Source organism: Myiozetetes cayanensis, unplaced genomic scaffold (genome assembly GCF_022539395.1).
Source record: "Myiozetetes cayanensis isolate MyiCay16 unplaced genomic scaffold, myiCay2020 scf31, whole genome shotgun sequence".
Taxonomy (NCBI): Eukaryota; Metazoa; Chordata; class Aves; order Passeriformes; family Tyrannidae; genus Myiozetetes; species Myiozetetes cayanensis.
The window spans coordinates 2,865,696-2,889,715 of record NW_026087533.1 but is presented as its reverse complement, the minus strand read 5'-3'; the positions used below and the strand labels follow the sequence as shown (position 1 = coordinate 2,889,715).

Here is a 24,020-nt window from a genome sequence, read left to right as displayed (position 1 = left end):
CAAGGGATACAGAGGGACACAGGGACACAGGGATACAGGGATACAGGGACACAGGGACAGGACACAGGGACACAAGGACAGAGACACAGGACACAGGGACACAGATGCATGGACACGGACCCTCAGATACACAGACATGGATACACGGATGTGGACACACGGACACACAGACACAGGCACAGCTCCCCCCCGACCCCAACCAGCACCCAGTGACCCCCCAGAGTCCCCCCCGTAAAAGCCAGGACAGGGTGGGGGTCACAGGGCTTTAATCACGGGGGACAGTGGGGCGCTGTGAGGTGGCAGTGACACGTGGGGCCAGCAATGCCAGGAACGTGGGGACAGTGCAGGGGACATGGGAACAGTGCAGGGGACATGGGAACAGTGCAGGGGACATGGGAACAGCCCAGGGGACGTGGGGACAGCCCAGGGCACACAGGGTGGCCCCTCAGCAGGTGATGGGGCAGGTGATCCCGGTGCCCTTCATGCCACAGGAGGCCCCGGGCACCTTGTGCAGGTACTGCTGGTGATGGTCCTCGGCGTAGTAGAAGTCACGGGCCGGCTCGATGGCAGTGGTGATGTCCCCATGCCGCTGTGTCCCCAGCTCCTAGGACAGTCCCATGGCAGGGGGAGCCTGCAGGGACCCCCCCATCCCCTTGCACAGCCGGGGTGGGGGCTTTGCCCATGCCCCAGGGCTGGGGGAGCTGGCTGGTGTCCCCAGGGGTGTCACAGTGCCCCCAGAGTGTGTCCCAGTGTCCCCAGGGGAGCTCTCGGTGTCCCCAAGGGAGTCCTGATGTCCACAGGGGGTCCTCTGTGTCCCATGACAGGGTCCCGGAGTGCCCAGGGGTGAGTCTCAGTGTCCCCAGGGGCTCTCTTTGTCCCATGAGGGGTTCCCAGTGTCCCCAGGGTGGGTCCCAGTGGCCCTGGGAGGATCTCTGTGTCCCCAGGGTGTCCCAGTGTCCCCAGTACCTGCTGGTACAGGTCCCTGCTCCGGAGGGCAGTTTCCTGCTGCCGGGGGCCCAGGGTGTAGATGACGGAGCGGTACTGGGTGCCCACGTCCTCCTGCTGCCTCATGCCTGGGGGGCAGCACCCGGGGGGGGGGTTATGGAGCACCCCCAGACCCCACCAGGCACTGCCTTCTCCTCTGGTGGGGAAACTGAGGCACAGGGGGCAAGGCAGGAGGGTCCTGCTAAAGGGGTGGGTGAGGGAAGTCATTGCAAGACCCACCAAACTGGGGAGATGCCAAGGACCTTCTGCTGGAGCCTGTTTGGGGTTAAACCCTCCAAAACTGGGGCTGCCCCAGGTGCTGCCCCCTGGGGGCTCATCCCTACCTTGAGTGGGGTCGTGGTTCTCCCAGAAGATTTTGAGAAGCTCCTCGTAGCTGATTTTCTGGGGGTCAAAGACCACCCTGACCACCTCAGCGTGCCCCGTCAGCCCTGCCACCAGAGCCAGCCCTGCTGCAGCCCCTCGGAGTGGCCTCCTGCCCCCCAACCTCCCCCTGCCCCGGGATGGAGGCAGGGATTGGGATAGGGAGGGGCACCAGCATCCTCTCACACCCCCCTGGACCCCCTTCCCCAGGTGCCTGCTGGGGGTGGGATCCCCAAGTCTGTCCCACACTGGGATAAATCCCCAGCTGGACATGGCAGCAGGGATAATATTCCCTGCAGACAGTTAATCCTCTGCCAAACGTCTGTCCAGCTAAGCCAGGGCTGTCTGTCCAGGCTGGGGGGGGTTGGGGGGGACTGGGGTGGGGGACAAGGGGATCATCATCCAACAGACACCCGAGAGCATCCCATGGGATCCAGCCCAGGGCGAGGGGCTGTGGGACACCCTGAGGTGCTGGATGGGGATGTCACCCGTTGTGGGGGACACTGGGGGGTTCCCCGTGGCAGCAGGGGAGGGGGAGCCCCCGGTTACCTGTGCGAACCTCTTCGTAGGTGGGGTTAGGGGTGAAGCCTCCTGAGAACCCCACCTGGGTGGAGAAGACCCCTGGCGTGTTCCAGAAGAGCTGCTCGGCCCCCAGAAGCAGCCCATGCCTGTGGGGGGACGGGCAGGGGGTGAGCGGGGCTGGGGGGGGCTCGGGACTGCTGGGACCCCCCTGCCCCGGCCCTGCAGGAGCCACTCACCGAAAATTGCCGTGTCCATCTCTGCTGGGAACGGCGGGACTGTGGGGTTCCCGGTGACAGCGTGGGTGGCTGGGGGTGGACGTGGGGTCAGGACCCCCAGCCCACCCCAAACTGCAGCCACCTCCAACCTGTATGTCGCCCTAAAAGCAGGCACTGACCCTGTCCCCTCCAGCTCCTGGAGACACCCCCTGGGAACCCTCCCCATGAGACATCATGACCCCCTGGGGACACCAGGACCTCTTCTGGCCCATCTGGCCACTGGCCTATGTCCTCTCATGGCCCCCCTGACCCCAAAAGGGCCCCCTTGTGGGGTCTCGGGGCTGTCATTGGCCATGTCCCAGCACTAACAGCCCGGGAGCAGCCCCCCAAAACCACACGAGGGTGCTGGGGTGGGGGGAGCTCGAGGTGCCACCCCCTCCCTGTCCCCAGTACCTGTCACTGTCATCCTCTGTGCTCTGCCTGGCAGAGCCTCGGCGGGGCTGGGGAGCACCCCCGCACCCCGCATGGCCCCCCAGAGAGGGGCTGTCCCACCCTCCAAACCGGGAGCTGGACGCCGCAGGTGCTGGGAGAGGCACTGGGAGCACTGGGATCACTGGGAGCACTGGGAGCACTGGGAGGCAGAGCCCGGCCCGGAGCGGGGTCAGCGCGGGGGGCGCAGGAGGGGCCGTCACAGGGACACGGGGACACGGGGACAGGGCGCACGGCCCCGGGGGAACCCCCCCAGCGGGACCCCCGGGGGTGTCAGAGCGTGTCGGGGGGCACGACGGGGCCGGGCCGGTGGACCCCGCCCGGGGGGTGACCCCAGGGGACACGGGCAGAGTCCCGGCGTGTCCCAACAGCCCCGTCAATCGTTAACGCAGCCGGGGCCGCCACAGCACAAGGGTCACCCCGGGACGGCTCCAGCCCCCCTGACCCACGGCTGAGCCCCACCAGAGCCTCCCCAAAAAGCAGGATTAGGGTCCGGACCCCCCCCGGCCGTCCCGGACCCCAGGGCAGCACTCGGCACCCTGGGATTGAGGGGATGCAAGCCCGGGGTGCCCCTAAATCCCCCTCCCCAGCCCACAGAGCCCCATCCCTGAGAGCCATCCCTCTCCAGGAGAGGGTGCTGCTGCCTTTGGAGGCGCTGGAGCCGATGGAGTGGGATGGGGGAACACAGGCGGGACTCCTGGATGGAGGGAGGGGGCGAAATCTCCTCACCTTGAAGAGGAGGAGGAAAACGAGGATCAGCTCGGCCCCATCAACACCCTTTTCCCAACTGTTTGCTCCTTCCCAAGATGCTTTTTTCTGCTTTCTCCCACATCCAGCTCTATCCTGCAGGGCAGTTCCTCCTGGGTTCGCTGCTCTCCGTGTCCCTGCTGTCCCCCGAGGCTGCCAGAATCCCTCCATTCGGGCTGGATGAGCCCTGTTCCGTTCGCTGCATCCTCATCCTCATCCTGCACACATCCCGTGCCCCCCGGCCATCCTGCATCCCCCCAGGAACGGTGAACACGGGTTAACAGCTGCACTTGATGATCCCAGAGGCTTTCCCAACCTAAACCATCCCATGATTCCATCAGGAGATCTGGGAATCTTTTCCCAAACACACTGGTGTCACAGCACCAAACCTGCCCCCCACCCAAACCCCCCTGCCTGGAGTTTCTTGCCTCCGAGGCTCAGCTGAGCTGTTTCCTTCCAGGGATTTGGGGTGTTGGCAAAGTTTGGAAAACCCCAAATCAGCCCCTGCAAAGGCCCAGCCTGGGTTTACACAACTCCAGGGATTTACACAATTTTGGGAAGCACAGCAGCCAAGCAGCTTTTCCTTTCCCCAAGACCCCCCCTAAATATTTTTACCTGTTATTCTTTTCCAAGGAAATCAGAGTAATAAACATCTTTTTTGCTCTTACCTGTGCCCCATTCACAGTGAGATGACATTCTGTGCTTTTGGGGTCTTCAGCCACAATTACAGGTGGATTTTTTTCCCCCTTATCCTGCAGTTTTCAAACACACAGCCCTGCTGAAAGCAAACCTAGAAAATTCCCAGGTTTTGTCCCAGTTTAGACCAGATGCAGACTGAAGCAGGGGAAATTCAAGCAGCAGCTTGTCCCAGGTTGGAGGACAAGGATATGACCAGTGGATAAAATCGTTTTTTCCTTAAATAAAAATAATTGCAGGCACCACACCTGCAGCTGAAGTGTCGTGGTTTTCAAATCCCATCTTCCCCTTCCTCTCACCTCTCTTGGGTTGTCACTTGAAGACCAAAAAGGGGAAGAAACTGCCTGCCCAACAGTGAAACCAGCACACAAACACCTGCAGGCACAGCCCAAAACCCCTTTCTCCAGCTTTATTTTTTTCACTCTCAACTAAAATTCTCTCAAAAGACAACCTTTCTTTATTTGGGCTTTTAATCAAATTGAGTTTCTGTCCTTCCCTCCTGCACAACAACGTGGGTTTTACCTCCCTCTGAGAGCACACGAGGACACCAGCGAGGGATGTGGGGGTTTGGCCACCTCAAAGAGAGATTGAAAATATGGAGGAATTAAGAAGAGAAAAATTCTTTTTGGGGAAAACAAGTGAAATCACAGAATCACAGACTGGTTTGGGTTGCAAGGAACCTTAAAGACCCCTTAATTCTACTAGACCAGGTTGTTCCAAGCCCTGTCCAACCTGGTCTTTAATTTAATGTAAAATATCCCAGGAAATGCAAAAAACCACCACTCCACTCTTTATTTCTAGCTTTTTTTTTTGTTTTTTCCAGGAGGTGGGGATCCTTGGGCAAGGAGGAGAAGGGAGCAGGAGACACCAGTGATGCTCAACAGGATTTCACGTTTATTATTGAGAAGTGATTAATGGTGAAAAGAAAGGCAACGCCCATTCCTCGTTGGCTTAACAAGAAACTGAAACAAAGTCACTACACATTTTTTACAATTATTTCTTCCTTTTTTTGGTGCTTTTTTTTTTCCTTTTTTTTCTTGTCCAAAATTATTAATTTTTCCTGTAAACAAAACAAGGGTTTTTTTTAACCACTGTTCTCAGCTTTCAAAAAAAAAAAAAACCAACCCAAATTCATCCAGACTTAATCTGCATAATGCACAAGAACAGAACATTTCTTAGGACTCCTAGTACTTGACTTTTGAGTAACAAAGGGTCAGAGAAAAATGAACCACCTTTAAGACACAACCTCGTGGATAATTTCTGTTTAATTCTTCTTAGGCCAAAAAAACCCCCAAACTTCCTTTTCCAGGCCATGGAGGGGGAGGAAGGAGAAAGAAAGAAAAAGTGTAAAAGAAAATGACTCCACTCTCCACGGGTGGATGTTACAACTCGGTGTTCCAAGTGCAAATGTCAAAACCAGGGGGGGAAGGAGGCGCGAGGGGGTGGAAGGAAGGGAGGCTGCAGGGTTTAAAAATTAAGAGAGAAAGAGACAAAAAAAAAAAAAAAAAAAAGCATATGCCACTTATGGACTTGAAAAATCCCCCAAGAAAAAAAAAAAAAACAAACCACATAGTAAAAAGACAAAAACCAAAGTGAATGCTCTGAAATCACAACCAAAGCCAAAAGAAAAGGGGGACAGGTTTTACCTCTACTCTACCTAGAAGGGATTTTTTTTTGTTGTTTTTGTTTTTTTTAAGTCCTATGTCTTGTGATACTCCAATACTTTTTTTTTTTTTAAACTGCAAGTTTGTAAAAGTCTCTTTTTTTTTGAAGTCAACGAAATTAAGGAAAAAAAAAAAAACAACCCAAAAAAAAGTCCTAATTCTCTCTGGGATACTCTTGCTCCTTTCCTTTGCCTCTCTGAAGGGTAACTGGGATGCAATCTCTGCTGCAGTCTCTGGGGAGGAATGGCCTTTTACTTGACACGACCTTGGCGTTCCTGCAGAAGAAACAACAGAGATCATGTCAGCTCAGAGCACTTTTATTCTCCACTGTCACACCCCAGTGTCCCAACCCTCTGAGATGGAGCCCATCCCATGGCAGCCAAGTCAGGGAAAGAGCATTTTTTCTTGGCAGGTTTCTTCTTTTCCCCTCAGCTCGGGTGATTTCCCACCTGCAGAGCTGCCTCCAGCTCTGGGGTCCCAGCACAAGGGATCCAGCCATGTCCCTCCTCCAGCACTGCAGGAATGTTCTGCCCAAGCATTTGCACCAGGCCAAAGGGGCAGGGCAGTCCCAAACACACCCAGGCACCAAGGGCTGCTGTGCCAGCCCCTCCTGGTGGGCTGTGTTTGGGTTTAACAGAGAAGCTCTCACAGCAGCAGGCCCAGGCTGCCCAGCCCACACTCACTGTCATTTCCAGATCATAAGACAAAACCAAAACCTGTCAACAGCCAGAGGGCTCTGGGCTGATGCTCCTCCCTGAGCACAGGCAGGTCCCTGCAGCCTGGGCACAATGGGCACTGTGGTGCTTTGGCTCTGGCTCCCGTGGAGCAAATCCATCCCCACCCCAGCCACTCCCAGAGGTACCAAGTCCATCCCACCTCCACAGCAATGCAACACCTGCAGCAGGTGCCCACAGGTACAGCAGGTTCTCCCTCCCCACTCAGAGAGGAGACGCTGTCAGGGCTCCAAAACTCGAGTGATGGCTCAGCCCAGAACGTCTCCCTGTGTGTTGGCTGCCTTGTCCAGGGCTGCACTCCCTAAAATCAGGGCAGCAGCAGAGCTCCCTGCCTGCTTCCCGTGTCACACACTAAACCTGTGATGGGTTAGTGATAGGAGGCAGTTTCCCATCCCCCTGGCAGCTCACACCACCTCTGCCACAAACACACAGAAGGAAGCCACATCCACTGCTCAACCCAGGGCGAGCCCATCCCCAGGCAGCTTCAGCCCTGGGATAACAGCACATGTCGCCATCTACCCTCAGGAACCTTCCCAAAAAAGGGAAAACTGGACTCCAGCTCAGAACAATACCCCAGGCTTTGGCAGCCCCCCCAGCCACACACCTGAGGAGGCTTCACCTCCAACTCCTCTGCATGAGCTGGATGCAAACAGAGCCCGGTGTGATCCCATGCACAGACTGTCTTCTGGGGACAGGGATCACACCAAGGCACGTGTTCTCTTCAAGAGCACTCACCCCACCTAAGTGGATTTAATTCCCCCCTTCTCCTGTAAACTCTGCCCAAATCTGCTGCAGCGGCCAAGGCTGCCAAATCCCAACCGCCAGGGCGGGGGAGCAAAGCCAGGCCTGAACACGGAGCACAACAAGCGCTGCAGGGAGAGCCACAGCTCCAAAGGAAGGTGCCAAGCCCTGTTCCTGGCTCTGCAGCCAGCACGTTATGTTACACATGGACAGATGGCAACGTGACTCATTCCTTCGGGAAGCGACTGCCCCGGCTGATGCCGCCGCTTCCCGAACACGGGCACGGGACGAGCCGGCTGCCAGGCTCAATCACCCCCCTGGCCACCTCTAGGGACAGTGCCCTGTGCTGGCACAGTGTCCCAGGGTCCTGCTGCACATGTCACCCTGTTACCTGAGCAGCTGGACCCCCAGCAGTTGCCTCTCCCTGCTGGGAAGGTGAAGCGACCCCGAGGTCAGTGTGGAGATAACAAGGAGGCAGTCCCAGGGAAAAGGTGACCCCACTCCCTCAAAATCCCAGGGTGCCAGCACAGAAGGCACCACCTTCCAAAGAGACTAGAGCAGATGACCTCACGTCCCTAAGCTAGAGAGGGGACCAAAGTGAACATCTTCACCTCAGCCCCATTTTCCTCAACCCAGTGTTGTTTCAAACCTATTGATCCACAGGGGAGGAGCAAGGAAAAGACACCGGCTCAGACTGACCCCTCAGAGACAGGAGGGGCAGGCACAGGAATGGCAACTTCTGTCCCCAGGGGTGCAGCAATGCCACAAACCAGGCCCTGAACCAGCTGATAAGAGATCACCTTATCTGTTATCACCTTGTCTGTTCACGCTGGGGGAAACGACAACAACAAAAGGCTCAACAGTTTGCACAAAACCGCAGCGACAATGGGTGACAACAACACTGCCCACTTTGTTCAGAGCCTCTTCCCTGGATTAACGACCAACAAACAGGAGCCTCAGCGCTCCCGGCAAAGGGAAGGATTTTATTGCCACACCACAGATGGGGAAACAGCAGAGTCTAATCCCAAGGAGGGCCTGGAGGAGCAGCCAGGGCAGGGTTCCCAGCCCTGCACACAAACCCTGGTGCGTCGGGACCTGCCTGAGCTGGAGCACAGCCCGCAGCCCTCGGGCAGGGAAGGGAAGGCAGCAGCGTCAGTTCAACCCCAGAAGGTCCTCCTGATTTTCACTCCAAAGCTCAGCTCACCCACAGAGGAACAGCAGGAGATCCCCTCAGCAGAGCTGGTCTGTGCTACCAGTGTCACTCCACAAAGGGTTGAGACTCCCAATCACAGAATATCCCGAGTTGGACCCACAAGGATCATCCATCCAACTCCTGGTCCTGCACAGACATCCCAGCAATCCCCTCCCCAAATCAGAGCTTTGTCCAAACGCTCCTGGAGCTCTGGCAGCCTTGGGGCTGTGCCCACTGCCCTGTAATCAAATCCTGGCCACACACAATTCTCCCTGATCACACATGTCAGGAGTTACAGCAGCCCCACTGCCTTCCCAGCAGGATCTGCTCAAGGCATGGACACAGCACAAATGATGGATGATGCATCATTTTGCTTATTAAGCTCCTCAAGCAGCCTCGAGTCCCAACATTTACAAACCAAACATGACGTTTTCCTCTTGTCAGCATCAGAAAGCCATCAGGGTTACAGAGAAAAGCTACACCCCAGCCTGTCTCCCCCCCAGGAAAGAGGATAAAAACCAGGCAGGGATCTGTTCATGCTGACAACTTCATCCTACCTCCTGTCCACCTAATGGAGCTCAGCACCAAAGAAAACAGAATATGGACATAAAAGTGGTTCTGTGCCACAGCAGGAAAGGGTTTTTGTTCCACAGATCAAAATCAAACCCAAATATCCACAGAACCCCAAGCAGGGCAGACTCACATCACTGAAAAAGCAGGAGACACGTGGCCTTGGACACTTATTTCCATGTCAGAGCAACCAGCCTGGGGCAAGAAGGACATGAAGAGAGCCAGGGCTTTCCCTCTCCAGTGGGTTTTCCTGCTGCTTCCCAGCATCTTTCCAGGCACCTCTTGACAACTGATGCAATCAATTGCAAAGAACAAACCTCTTCTTGCTTAAACACCACATTTAATTGCCTGAATAAAGCAGCCCAATTCCCATAAACATTTATAATGACCCTCCCATAGGGAGCCTCGTCCCTCAGGGCAAAAGGAAGGTGAAAAGCTGAGAACATCCATGAATATTCAGAGCAAAGAGGGAGGCAGAGCAGGCTGGGAGGATTCCCAGTGGTATTCCACGTGAGAGGACAACTGGGATCACACCAGGGACTGGAACTGGACTTGCTGGCTTTGGAGCACAAGCAAAATAACACAAGTCCTTTCAAGTCATTAGGAAGGAAGAAAATTCTCCCAGTCTTCAACCAGGGAATCTTTATTCTTCCCCACCACTCCAAGGGAAATGTGTTTCATTACTTTGGTTGCCTTAAATCATCACCCAGGCAATAAGTATTAGCACTGGTGCCACGAGACTCTTTATAAAAAGGAAGGAACTTCACTTTAATGTTCTAAAATCCTCACTGCAGTAGAGTTAATAAAGCCTTTGCAGTGTCCCCCATCACACCATGCAGGTTTAATGCCAAGGACTGAAAGCCCATGGAGCTTCAGTGGAATCTGAAAGAGGAGTGAATAACAAAGTGATCAAAGTTTACTGATGATATTGAGCTATTCAGGGTAATAAAAATAGCAGTCAGCTGTGGAGGACTTTGTGAGAAAAAGCAGCTGAGCCTTGCAGTGAATTTGGTTTACCTGGCTGGGATAAATTTAAAGATGCACCTGGGAAAACCCCTGCCCTAACTCCAAGGTGACAGGATCCAAACTGGCCATTGGAAACAAAATCTGTAACTCCAGGAAAATGGAAACCCTCAAGAAAAGCAACCATCACCCTGAACAGAACCCACCACTCTGCTCTTACACAAACCCAAAGGGAGCTCTGGAAAAGAACTGGAAAAGGGTCAAAGAACAACAGGGATGAGCGAGGGACAGAAGGGTTTCCATCTGCAGAGCCACTGTGCTCTCCAGCCTGGAAGAGATGACTGGAAAAGCAGAGCAGACAGGGAGGACACTGAAATAACTGCTCACCACCTCCTCCAGCACAAGAAACCAGGGGGAAATCACAGGAGGCAGACCCAAAATAAAATAAAAGGACACATTTCCTCACACAACACATAATTAAGCCGAAGAACTCGAGAGCCTGAGGATGCTCCAGGAGCATATTGGACAAGAAATCGTGAACTAATAAAGACACAACCTCTGGGTCACAGAAATTCCTGAGCCACAAGTTGTTAAAGGCAAGGAAAGCTCCAGAGATGGATAAATATGTCCTTGTACAGGTGTCTGCAGTCACATGAGATGCCAACATCAGACTGCACAGACCCAGTGAGGCTAAAACACCACCTCCACCCCAAAGAAAGCAGGAGAAACAGTTCATGTCACAAGAAAAACACACCACAATATTCTGCATTATGAGAGGACAAGAGGAGATCTATTTGCCTGCTTCTGTCAACCATGAAGAGCTGAATTCACGAGCTCAGGCAAAAGAGCCAGCACTCCCTATAGTGTGTCCCCTCATTTTACAGCCACTTGAAAGGCAGCACAAAGCCACATTCACTGGAACGTGGTTTTGTATTTCAGCTTCTTTTCTTCCTCTCCTTTAAATCTATCAAGAGCATGGCACTGGAATTGGCTGAACCCCAAATCAGGACTTCTTAAATTCTGCAAATATGATGATGGGGAGTTCTCTGAAGTCGTTTTTACAGGGAGATGCCACCAAAAACAACTGAGCTGAGGGAGCAGAGCCTTCCCTCTGGGCACAGAGACACTCTGGGAAGGAAACTCAAAAGAGCTGGGTTTTCCTTTCCCCCCCTCAAGATTAGAAACAAAAGACCCCAGTTTTAGGTAGATTTTATCTAAGTCTTCTAAACTGGGATTACATTACAATAGCTCTGCAGGTAACCACACACAAAAGCAGCTCAGCATTGTGCTTTTAAGGAAAAGAAGGAGAAAAAAAAAAGAGTTCTAATGATACAGAACCAGGAATTTCCAAGTCCTCGCTGAAGGAGGCTCACAAAACCCAAATGGTTCATTATTAACTGTTCAAATGCACTGTTACATGACTTATATGTCAATTAAAAAGCCTCACACTGGGCACCAGTCACTGGAAGGAGCTACAAACAAGTCTCTATCCCAGCCATGAGTGTGGATAATGACAGCCCTTGTTAACAGGGACTTCCCCGGGTAACTGCTGTGGTAAATAAGGGTGGCACTGCTCCTGCTGCCAAACCTCCAGCGGTTTGCACCACCGAGGAATTAGTTATTAACTCAACAAAGCCATCAAACGGGACAATTACTACCAGGTACAAACAGGAGCAGGCAGGAAAACGAGAGGGCTAACAGTGGTGAGAGCGCTCACACGGTACTGCACAAAAAGATTCGTGAACCCGAGACGGGCAAGAAGGAAAAAAAAAAAAAAAAATGGTAGCTTCTTTCAGGCAAAAAGCTGCTGCAGAATTACACTTTCAACAAGAACAAGGGAGGAATAGTGTGCAGGGAGCTGCTCTTGATGGACTGCCCACCTTGGGATCCTAATCGGCTTTCAGCCACGTCTTGTGACCCACTGCACTCCTGCACCAGGGAGAAAATCCAGGGAACTGGACCAGGACGTGCCCTGGGGCTTTCACTCAACACAACAGCTGCCTAAGAGGTTTCCTTGGAAGATAAGGACTTTTTCTGGACAAGCAGCTGTTCATAAAATAGCCTGGAACACAATACCTGTGTCAGTAGCTCTTAACCTCAATGTCAGCAAAGTTACCCAGAACTTGGTGGGGGGTTGGGGGCAAAAAGAAAGCAGCCAGAGCTGCTGACACCTCTCACACTCCTTTCTGCATTCCAAGCCCTCCATGGTATTTCTAGGGAATTTGCCAGCCACACGTGTGCAGTTTGTCATAGAATCACTGAATGGGTTGGGTTGGAAGGGATCTTAAAGCCCATCTCATTCCACCCCCTGCCATGGGCAGGGACAGCTTCCACTAGCCCAGGTTGCCCCAACCTGGCCTTGGGACACTTCCAGGGATGGGGCAGCCACAGCTTCTCTGGGCAAACCTGTGCCAGGGCCTGCCCACCCTCACAGGGAGGAATTTCTTCTGGGTATCTACTCTAAATCGACCCTGGGAGCTGAAATCACCCAGCCAACATAACCTGGAGGGGAGGGGCCACGAAGCTTTAACCACACCAAGTGGGCAAAAAGCAGTTTGGGAACATTCACAAGAACAGGGTGTGGGATAAACTCGCCCTGCTCAAAGCCATAACTGTGGGAGCTGCAAAACCTCCTCCTCAGTGCACGTGGCCTGCACTCTGTCTGGCCCAATCCCAACCCCAGTCCTCGAATCCTACAACAGCTTGGGTTTGAAAAGGACCTTATAAATCTTCTAGTTCCAACCCCCTGCCATGGTACATTAAAATATTAAAGACTCCTATCAAGATGCTAACAGAGAGAGACAGGGCTATGAGGCAAGTGCAACAGGTTTGCTCTTCCCACCACTCAGCTTCCACTTCAGTTGCAGTGAAATGGCTCCCAGCTGCTCCTGGTTTTAGGGATGAGGAAACACAGTTTTCTGCTGTCTGACAGCAGAAAACATGGATTAGAGCATCAGCCAGATCTAAACCTTCCCCTCCAGTTCTCTCCTGCCTTCAGACAAAGCTGCAACCACTAAAAACCCACGAGTGTTGTCAGGGGCTGTGGAGTGCCGGCTTGAAAACATCCTAAGCACAAAGCATTCCTTATGTCAAAGAGCCAGTGCCAAACCCCTGGAATAAGCAGGATGGTTGGTTTCCCCTATTCCTGAGCAAAATATATGAGCATGGACACAGACCCACAGGATTGAAACAGCCTGGAAATAAACTGAGAGAAACCATGTGCACTGCTGAGCAGCACAGAGAGGGAATCCTGTCCTGGTGCATCAATCAATTAACTTCACTATGGCCAGGATTTGGAGCAGAAAAGAGCAAACAGCCTCGGGATCACAGGATGAAAGGAACTGTGGGAGTGCAAGCAGCGTTCCCTCACTGCCACGGGAAACAGCTGGCTTTGCCTGGATGTGGAATATCCAGGAATTGAACCTTGTGGTCAGAAATACTGCCCTGCAGGATATGGGAAAGCCAAGGCCAAGCAGCATTCCCAGGATGACCGAGAGCAGGAGAAAGTGCTGGTCCACCCTACAGGGAACATTCTCTCTCCTCCCCTCTGAGGTTATAAATTAGGAAGAAGAAAAGAGCTTTGTGAAGTCCATCAGAAAGCATTCCTGTATTCCAGGGACTGTGAAACAGGCTGTTTCACAGGCTCACACAACACCCCTCAGTTATGTCTTAAATCACATGTTCCAAGGGGGCAGTGACACTTGACACTATTAATACTCCTTTAACCAGCACTGTCAGCTGAGCCACAAAGCAGCACAATTCTGGAAATAACAGCTCCAGACTGGCCAATCCCACCTTTCTGCTTCAGGCTGCTGAAGCTCAGCATGGAAAACCCCACCAAAGCCCACCCCATCCTGCCCAGCTCAGCCTGACTCAATACCCAAAGTCCCAGCACAGAGTCCCTGTCTCAACTGCAACCCTGACCATCCGACTGCTTTTCATGGGACATCCTTCCTAAAATCCCTGGAACCTGCAAGTAGCCAAGTATCCCAAGCCTGGGCAGGGAGAAAAGAACCAAAACAAACTTCCCTTAGAGTTTCCATCGATTGCTTTTCCACAAAACACCAGGCAGACCTTTATTGGAGATCTTTGCACCCAGGTCACGGCAGCATTCCTAGAAATCCAAGTGCATGACTGCAGGCCAGGGATTTTTGTGGTTGTTTAAAAAAAAAAACAAAACATAAAATAATTCTTACAAGGAAGACATCAGTGACATGCTCTACCATCAAAGCAGCTGCTCTGGGTTTCAAGGAGTCCTAAACTGCTCTGGGTAGGATTGCACTGGGAGTTGGCTTCATCATTTTGGGTCAGGAGAACATCCAAGCTTTTTAAATAACTGGATCAGTAGAGCAAAGTAAGACACTGAGAAGGAATGGAGATGAACCTCCAAGGACAGGATGGGCACAGGCAACAGGATTACTATTATTATTATTAACAAGCCAGAGGATTATTCCAGTGTTTTCAACACAGAACTACCTACCCTCTTCACTGGACAATGGGAATAACACAAATACCAAGCAAAGCATTCTTCATATCATTTCTTGGACCTGCTTTAGGAAATACTTCAGAAATGAGGAGTATAAAAGAATACTCAAGAGTTCCCAGACTTTCACAAGAGCTCATCCATTCCAGGCAGCAACCAGGAATCAAACTGCAACTCAGCCAAAGGTCTGGGCAAGTTAAACCTGAGTGAGACAATTTCAGCTTGGGGGAAGTTTCAAACAGGCCAAACCTTGAGACATTTAAGCTTCAAGGAACACAACTGCAGAGCATTAACGCCTCACACTGTGGCAGAGACAAAGAGCTGGGAGCAATGGGATTTCCCCAGCACAAAAGCAGCACAAAAAGCAGGCAGGGAGCTGCTGCCAGAGCAGAGCATTTGAACTTTTCAGTGCTTCAACCCTGGTTCCTCATGTGTTTTTTGTTTTTTTTTTAATTCAGGCGATTACCTGAGACGCTTCAAGGCAGACAGAGCGTGGCTTGGGCTTTTTTGGCACCTACAATCCCAGCGTGAGCATCACTCCAGGCAAACCCAAAACCCTGCCAGAGCAAAAATAACTGGTTCTCAATGGAAACCACGAAGAGAGCAGTTACAGAAAACCTCAACCACTTTCCAGGCTGCGTCAGAGAGCGACCGAAGAGGTCAAACTGTTCTGCAAGAACAACCGAGTCACTTCCTCCGTGCCGGATGTCCCAGGGGCCCGGAGCGCCCAACAGCGAGGGAGTCAACGGCAAAGAGCAAACACCAGCCCTGTTTCCACACAGCTCCCTCCTCATCTGTGGATTCCAGAGACCTATGACTAAGTTCCTTTTCAAAGAATAAAGCGCTTTCCTAATCAGCTGCTGCCGCCGCATCCACTCTGGACGCGGATCGGGAAGGCGGCGCTGGCGCTCCGGGTATTGCCGCTGCTTCCGACCCTCCACGGCACAGCCCGGAGCGAAGCAAGCAGGGGAGGAGACTTCAAAATGCAACTGGGAAGATGGTTTACAGCTTTAAGAGGATTGCTAAGCCTCGTTTCTGGGTGTCTTCCTGATTTTCAGGCTTTACACAGCAAACACAGAAGTTTTCCACAGGAAGAAACTGTCGGCCTGTCCGTTTTTCCCCACAGTCTTTCCCACTCTTTCCCTCTTCCTTCTGCTTACAGGTACTCAGTATTAACTCATCCATCTGTCCCTCACCTGTCCTGCAGCAGCATTTCCCCTCTCCCCTGCATTCTCTTACAGGGCCAAGGTCTGACTCTCTCATGCTGTAAACTGTTGCTCCTTTAAGTCTGGAGGATGTCACAGAACCATGGAATGGTTTGGGTTGGAAGAGACTTTAAAGCTCATCTCATTCCATCCACTGCTAAGGGCAGGAGCACCTTCCACCAGACCAGGTTGCTCCAGGCCCCGTCCAACCTGGCCTTGGACACTTCCAGGGATGGGGCAGCCACAGCTTCTCTGGGCAAACCTGTGCCAGGGCCTGCCCACCCTCACAGGGAACAATTCCTTCCCAACTTCCCACCTAACCCTGCCCTCCAGCAGCGGGAAGCAAACCACCTTTGTGCTAAAGTGATATTATTTGTAAGATGCTCCATGTAAAATATACATCAAAAATTCAAAACTGCATCAACTGTCACTGTGAGCAGCTGCAGCTCCTGCCTCTGTTCCTCAACTGCTGGGTGAAAAATTCCCTGTTGCTGAAACCAAAGAGACCATCAGGAAACTTGGCAAACTCCCAGCCAGCTGTGCTAATGCTAATTTGTAATTATCATTTTTGATCAAACACAAGCCAGACCTGCATTGTGGGGAGGGGCAGCCCCAGGTGACTTTACCACAGCTGAACCCAAGCAAGATTCAAAGCCCCACTGGCCACTGAATTTGGGGCAGGATTTTCAATTAACGAGTCGTTGAGGAGCAGACGATGAGAGGAGGCTTTGAGCCAACCCCAGCAGCACCCAGAGGAGCTGCAGGCAGGTGGTGAGCTCAGCACAGGTGCCACACTGATGGTGACAGCAGGTGACAGCCCACCCTGGCCCCAAACACAGCCATGAGGAATGGAATGACCCCATCCATGTCCACTGGAGACAGGACAAGCAGTCACAGAGTTCAGTTACAGTGAAGGAGATTTAGGCTGGGCATTAGACAAAGCCTCCTTACAGGAAGGATAATTAAGCATAGGAATAGACTGCCTGGGGAGGGACAGGAACTGCTGTTCCTGGAGGTTCTACAAGTGGTGGGAAACATCTGTCACACTGACCCTGCTGTGGGCACGGGGTGGATTAGAGCCATCTCTGGTTTCTACAACTCCCCAAACCCCCCACTGGTCTCCAAGTACAAACTGCTCTGACTCAGGAGTTGACAGTGGCACAGAAATACATTTTGTTTAGAGCACAGCACTCAGGGGAGGCTGAGACTCAGGGCAACCCATGTGGTCCATCAGAGGCAGGGCCTGGGCAAGGCTCCTCACCCTGCTCTGCCAGGAGCTGGCACCTGATTCACAGACTGGTTTGGATTGGAAGGGATGTTAAAGAACATCCAGTTCCACCCCCTGCCATGGGCAGGGACGCCTTCCACTAGCCCAGGTTGCTCCAAGCCCCATCCAGCCTGGTCTTGGACACTTCCAGGGCTGGGGCAGCCACATCCCCTCTGTGCCAGGGCCTCCCCACCCTCATAGGGAAGAATGTACCCCTAATATCCAATCTAAACCTACTCTTTCAGTTTGAAGCCATTTCCCCTTGTCCTGTCACTTATAAATAGTCCCTCTCCATCCTTTTTATGGGCTCGCTTCAGACACTGGAAGGTTGCATTTAGGTCACCCCAAAGCTTCTCTTCTCCAGGCTGAACAATCCCAACTCTCTTAGCTTTTCCCCACAGCGGAGATGCTCCATCCCTCTAATCAACCTGGTGGCCTCCTCTGGACACTTCCCCCCCAAACAGGGGCTGCCATTTGGGTGTGGGTTACAGGTGAGGGCAGGCAGGTAGCCAAAAGGCAGCTGATGCCTACCAAGCCTGTTCACAAGCCTGGTCCACACCCTGGATTTAGTCCAGCCCGTGGTAGCCCCTCCTGCCCCACAGGACTCGTCCAAGCCCCACAGACACGTTACCTTTTTAACATTTTCCTCCTCCTCTTGGCGTTTCTCGTAGTGTGAGAAGTCATCAAAGATGGAGGTGGTGTGCTTGTAGGTGGCAATGATTTTCAACACCTGCTTAGCCTTTTCCAGAGGCACCTCCTGAGTGTCCCTGGAGTTGGTCACTGGTTTATTCTCGTTGTTCTCTAGGCGGATGTGCCTCAGCTGGCTGTTGGGAACGTCCTTCACAAAAATCCACCTGACATCAAAGCGTCCCTTCCACTTGTCCTGGGACCACACCCCTGCACAGGTGTTATAGTCCACAGCAGATTTCATCTCTGCCACGCCGCAGAAGTGGCCGCTACCGTTGACGCTGAACAGTAAGTACACGGGGCCCTTGCCGTTCATGGAGCGATAGGCCGCGTCCAGTCTCTTGTTGCCGTGCTCCGTGCTGCACCAGATGTTGTACTTGATGGAGCGGTGGATATCGTCCTCCGAGTAGCTCTTGATGATGAACACCCGCCCGTGCTTCGGGTTCCAGTCAAAATCCTTGGGGTTGTAGTTGTTGATGGACCTCAGCTTCTCCAGGACCGGGTGCGGCTCCGAAGGGGAGCCGGAGCCGGTCTGGGCCGCCCCCACCCCGTTACCGTCCACGCCGTTCTGGCCGAAGCCGCCGCTGCCGCGGTTGCGGGGGGCGACCCAGCGGGTGGGCTGTGCCGGGGGCACGGGCAGCGGGGCCGGCTGTGCCGGGGGCACGGGCAGCGGGGCTGGGGGCTGCTGCCCGCCCGCAGCCTGGGCCACCGGCGGGCTGCCGGCCATGGGCTGGCCCACGGGCTGCGGGGACCCCTGCGCCGGCTGCTGGGCCAGGTTCTGCACCAGGGCCTGCGCCGGGGCTTTGGCCACGGGGCCCTTGTTGTCCCAGGTGCCGATATCCATGTTGTGTTTGATGGGGGGCGGCGGAAGACTCGAGCCGGCGATGCCGTTCTTGGCCTTGAGCTTGGGCTGCTGCTTGGCGGGTTTGCTGGCGATGTCGGCCCACGAGGCCGGCTTGGGCGGCGCGATGGTGGCCGGGGGGAGGCTGCTGGAGGCCACGATGTTACTGGTGATGGAGCCGCTGCCCACGGCCGAGCCCACCACTTTGGGGACGCTGCTGGCCACGTCCGTGCTGCCCAGCTTGAGGGCTGCCATGCCCTGGTCCAGGGTGTTCATGCCGGGGGCCTTGTTGAGGGTCTCGCTGGCGAAGGCCGACTGCCCGTCGATCATGGCCCCCCCCAGCGAGCTGGGGGCGTAGGCGTAGTTGCTGCTGTAGCCCGAGCTCTGAGTGGACTGTCCCTGAGAACTGTTGTTGCCCCAGGCTGAGAAGTCAATCCCGCTGGGGAAGAAGTTAAAGCCGTGCTGCCCGAGGAAGGGGGTGCTGCCCAGGGCCCCCGGCTGCCCGAACATGGCGTCGGGGAGGAAGTGGGGCTCCCCGTTGCTCAGCTGTCCGTACGAGGTCAGGTAGGGCATGGGGGGGTCTCCCCCCGTGGACCAGGCAGCCTCCCCTAGGGAGTAGGAGAATCCGATGGAGGGGCTGAAGTAGCTCGGTAAGTAGGAATCAGACATTGCAGTGTATGCATTGTTCTGAAAGGAAACCACAACAACATGAGCGCTGGCGAGCCAGGAGGAGCCGAACCCATTTCAAGGGACCAGGAATAAAGCCAGCTCCAGACTTCCCGTGCCCCACCCCTCCCTACCTTAGGGCTGGGCAGATAAACAGGCCCAGCCTTGAACACCTCCTTTGTTACAAGGGCTCGAAAAAGCTGTTTGATTGCCAGGGAGGTTAAAGACAAAGGCTCAGACGGCTCCCCACGTGGAGTTCCTGATGCATGGAGTGGGGTAGGACACTGAGCTGCCCCAGAGCTCCTGCTCAGGCTTTAAAACCACTATCTTACCTTGCATCCAAATATCTTCTGTTTGTAGCTACTCCCAACGAGCGCTTTTCTTGCCTGTGTAACATATTTAGACCTTATTCTGGTGTTGGAGGGAAAGCTGGTGGGAAGGATGCAGGCAGAAGTGGAAGAAGGAGGAAAAGCATCCAGTGGAAGCACACTGCCAAAATTATGTGTGTCCCTAATTGCCTTCCTCAAACTTGCTACCCACGGAAACAGCTTTGTTCCCACAATTTAAAGTTGCAGAGCTCACAGCATTCCAAGAACTTGCAGACAAACAGGGATTTAAAGCCTATTCCTCAGAACACCAACTGCTCCAGTGCTGTGGGCACATACTAAAAATACCTGGAAATGGGGAGTAATCCACAGGATCTCAAGAGGAGCCTTTTAGAGGCAGCAGCACGAGCAGGTTTCAAACCCAGAGAGGCCAAAAAAAAGACAAAACCACCCTGCTCCGTGCCTCGGTCTCCCTTTTAAACATCCAAGTAGCCTTTAGGTTACAAAAACAAACGCCTAATTTGACAATTAGGGAAGTTCTCAGACATCCCTAAGATTTGCTTACATGAAAAAACCATCTGTCATTTCCCATTCCAAGCCAGGTCCCCTCCGGGGAGCGGTTCCAGCCGCGCTAATGGACATTATCCTCAGTAATTTGAACCTGTGAGCAGCAGCCTCGTGCTGCCCCAGCCCCTGACAGGCCAGCCCAGTGCAGGGCAGATCAAAGGCAGGTTCAGCTCCCAGTTGAAAGCCTGGCTTTGCAGCGGGCCCTGCTCCATTTCTGCTTGAATCACGTTCTCACGTGCCAAGCGCCGGCTCCCGGAGGACTTCACGCCGTGCTGAAATCCAGGGAGCCTCTCAAGATGGCTCTGGCACCCTCCAGGAACAGCTGGTTTGCCACTCCACCTTCCAGGAAGGCAACAGGTTTGGGGCCAACCCAGCCCCGAGTTCACAAACACTGACAGGAATTATTTAATGTAAGATTTCCGTGGCACTTCACGGTGTGAAGGCAGGAAAGCTCACAGAGCTGCTCCCTCCAGCCTTTGTTTTCCCACAAAAGCCTCCAAATTAGCAACAAAACTCACTCCCACCCAGGGTTTTACTAATTGAGGAGCTCAGTCCTGCTGAAGCCAGGGCTCAACCTGTCCAAAAGCACCAGCACTGACAATAATTTGTGAGGCAAATAGAACTTAAACCCCCATGTTATTATTCTGAACCAGCAAAGTCTCTTCCCAAGTCAATCCCCTCAATTATAAGAGTAACATTTGCCCTCCTAAAACTTCCTTTAATGGAACAGGAACATGCTGGGCCATCCCTAAACCCAAGCAGAGCTGTTTCCTCTCCACAGGAGCACAGGAACCACATCACTGTCACATTAAAACCTGTCCCTTGTCACCTCAACCCTGCCAATAAAACTCCACCAGCTTCTCATTCTCTCCATGACTAAGACTTTTCACAGAGTTAGTTCCTCATATTTGCTGTTCCCCTTCACCTAAGACCACAGAACTAAGTGAACCTGACCTAGTGCTTCTGGTTTTTAAAGGGCTGAAGAATCATTGACTGCCTATCTTTAAAACACACAGTAACCCCATCGAGGGGCTGGCAGAAACAGTCACACCTCCAAGAGCAGCTGGGGAATGAGGAACAGTGAAACTGCACAGCTTGGTAACCTCCTGTGAGTGTGGAGAGCTTGGGAAGCAACCCCGAAATTCCTTTAACTCCTTATCCAGAGCCACACCTCCAACTTCTCCCTTTGCCACCTCCTGTGATACCTTTGTATTTCTGAGCAGAATTGTGCCTCCCTCCAGACTCAGCCTCTCAGGGTTTGGATTCTGTTTTACGGAGCTGAGAAGCACCACAGCACAGCGAGGAACTGAGACAGAGTCACCCAAAGGTCCCACTCCAAGATAACTCAGTTGGTTTCACCTCCCTCCTGCTCAATTCCTGCCTCCTGGGGCACCTCCAATCACTTCCTGATTTTTAAAATGCGTTTTTGACACACCAAAGGAAATTAAAGATCCAGAAGTTCTTCATCAAACATGCAAAATAGAGTAAAATATTGTGTTGCTTCAAAACTGTAGTAACTCTCATTTTCTTTAGGAGACTTAAATATAGAAAATACCATCCACATTCAGAAGGAAGCTGGAAATTTGGGATGTTGGTAACTGGGATAGAAAAAACCCCACTCTTAAATGACAGCTACCAGAAAAATAGCTGGTTTTATTCAAGACTTGAGAAAGCAATCACTCTCTTTCACCCTATGAAGGCTGAATTTAGGCTTGTAACTTTTTAGGGAGCAGAATGCAGTGAGTTATCTCGATGGACAGGTGAACTCTGAAGATTATGAACAGCTGACAGGACACAAAGAACATTTACCCTCAGACCTTTAGCACAAAAAAGGAAAATACCTGTTGAAAATGTCACTGAGGCAGAAAACAGTGTCCCAATAAAACAGGCATCACCTTTACATGAAAAAAACCAATGTACTGACTGGTAAAAGTGAGCAAAAATACAGAGAGGGGAAACCAGAAGAGCTTATTTTTACTGATCCCAACTGAAAAGAGAAGCCAAGAGAACGAACTGAGAGCTCTGGTGCTACTACAGATGTTTATCTCCGGTGCTCACTTGTACATCTAATCAGCTGAACTCCATCTGTTCTGTGTCACTCCCCTGCAGCTCATTAAGGAAAACAAACAAAAAACCAGTTAACAGGGGAGCCAATCTAAGGGAAAGTGAGGAGGAAAAGTAGCTGGGAGCCTGAATTCCAGGGGCTGGTCACAGACCCTCCAGCTGGACTTGTAATTGGGGTTCTAGCAAAGTCTCAACACTCTTTATCACCACAGGCTCTGGGGTGTTTTTGGGTTTTTTTTTTGGTGAAAAACAGAAATCCCCAGGACAGGCACTGTCAGTTGACTCGGTGCAGAGATAAGAAGGTTGATCTGATCCTCCAAAAGCCCTGCTGAGCACAGCAGCCTCGTGTGAGGCAACTTCCCAACCCAGCTCAGCACGTCTGTGTGGTGCAAAGAGCCAGGCACCAACACAAGGCACAAGAGCAAAACTGAAAGAGCAGAAATGGTGACTCGGAGGTTGAAAAAGGGAAAAAAAAAGGAGCTGAACACCACGTGGAGGAAGTTCTCACAGCCTCAAAAAGCAGCTAAACCCCTTCCTACCTCACCCACCACCACAACCTCAAGGCAGAGTCAGTGCTTGCTACCTGCAGGAAATGCAGGTGTAGGGTGGGATATAAAGTGCTGGCAAAGATCAAAATGCAGTCAGTGGAGAGGGGAAACACAGGCAAGGAGGCGAAATTCCCCTCTGCTGGAGCAGCAGGAAGCCAAGAGGCTCCCGGTACTCACCGGGCGGGCCTGGGGGCTCAGGTAGGGCTCAAAGTCGTCATCATTCAGCCCATCCTTCTGGTGCACGGAGCCGTTTTGCACTGAGGAGAGACGTGAAACTTCAGAAAACAACGTGCAACAAACTCCCCAACGTTTACCGACTTAAAAAGCATTCAAAGCCAAACCCTGCAACACGACGAACTCCCACCGGCTCTAACACACCACACGCAGCACAATCAACACCCGCAAACTTCCCGCAGCCACGCGGGGTTTGCTCCCCTCCTGGCTCCCGGCAGATTTTGGGGAGACTCTCCTTCCCTCCCTCCCCCGCGTTCCCAGCCCTGCCCAGGGCTCTCACCTTTGTTGCCTTGGCCCTTGGGTCTCTGGAGCAGCGGCGGCGCGGGGGGAGAGAGAGAGGGAGGGAGACAAGGAGAGCGGTGAGTCAGGGGGAGAAGCGGCTCCGGCAGGAGGAAGGACGAGCTCGGGGCGGGGGGAAAAAGACCCGGCCTGGGGGAAGGAAGGGGGAAAACACACCCGGGGGGGAGGAAACGCAGCCGGCCCAGCGAGGGCCGCCCAGGCCCGGTGGGGACGGAGCCGGGCCTGGCGGGGAAACAGGCCCGGTGCGGGACAGGCCCGGCTCAAGGAGCGGGGGAACAGCCCCGGGCCCAGCCCAGGCGCGGCCCGGCCCCGCCGCAGCACAATGGAGCGCGGCGAGGCCGCGGCCGCCCCGGGGCGCTCCCCCCGCGCTGGGCCCGGCGCGGCGGAGCTCGGCCCGGCGGCGCGGGCGGCAGGGGGAGGCTCCGTACCTGCTCCAGGAGGCTGCTGGCCGACATGGCTCCGCGGCGGGGGCTGCGGGCGGGCGGCGGGGCGGGGAGAGGAGGAGGAGGAGGAGGCGGCGGCGGCCGCGCTTTGTCCGGGCCCGGCGGGGGCTGCGGGGCGGCCCCTTGGCGGACTCGGCGGCGGCCGGCGGGGCGGAGCGGAGCGGGGCGAGGGGGGGACGCTCTATCCCCCCGCCCCCGGTCTCTATGGCCCCCGGGCCCCGCCGCCTGCGCTCCCCCCGCCCGGTCACCGCGCCGCGCGCGCCCAGGCACAATGGCGGGAAATGAGGGGGCGCTCGCGGGGCATGCCGGGACGGAGGAGGACCGCGGGGATGGGGGGGAAGCAGCAGCGCCCCCGCTCGGCCGGGAGCGGGAACTGCTCTTAAAGGGCCAGGCGGCCCCGCGCCGGATTTGGGGCGAAACGCGGCGGATTCAGCACAGCCTGAGTTTGGCTCCCCGCCATCCCCAGCTCTACAATACAAGGCCCCGTCCCT

The 24,020-nt window shown here is 53.9% G+C and overlaps 2 protein-coding genes across 4 annotated transcripts; both read right to left on the bottom strand.

Moving 5' to 3' along the window:
- Positions 1-380: 380 nt before the first annotated feature.
- On the bottom strand, positions 381-2,628 carry LOC126645555 (peptide methionine sulfoxide reductase MsrA-like). The gene is given in 7 exon segments (XM_050326094.1): positions 381-604; positions 967-1,073; positions 1,329-1,433; positions 1,915-2,013; positions 2,016-2,033; positions 2,124-2,192; positions 2,556-2,628. Coding segments are annotated over 7 exon segments (630 nt in total). The 3' UTR covers positions 381-445.
- A 2,277-nt stretch (positions 2,629-4,905) lies between these two features.
- On the bottom strand, positions 4,906-23,748 carry YTHDF2 (YTH N6-methyladenosine RNA binding protein F2). 3 transcript variants are annotated; one of them, XM_050326199.1, is made up of 6 exons: positions 23,515-23,748; positions 23,067-23,091; positions 22,730-22,809; positions 17,485-19,068; positions 14,848-14,938; positions 4,906-5,973 (listed from the first exon to the last, which is right to left on the bottom strand). In XM_050326199.1, exons 1-5 carry the CDS (start codon positions 23,539-23,541, stop codon positions 14,858-14,860), a joined length of 1,797 nt encoding a protein of 598 aa, XP_050182156.1. In that variant the 5' UTR covers positions 23,542-23,748; the 3' UTR covers positions 4,906-5,973; positions 14,848-14,857. The 3 variants fall into 3 exon arrangements, with proteins under 3 accessions (XP_050182156.1, XP_050182157.1, XP_050182158.1); XM_050326200.1 differs by lacking the exon at positions 14,848-14,938 and having other exon boundaries at positions 23,515-23,744; XM_050326201.1 differs by lacking the exons at positions 22,730-22,809; positions 23,067-23,091; positions 23,515-23,748 and adding an exon at positions 19,380-22,697.
- Between the last annotated feature and the right edge of the window lie 272 nt (positions 23,749-24,020).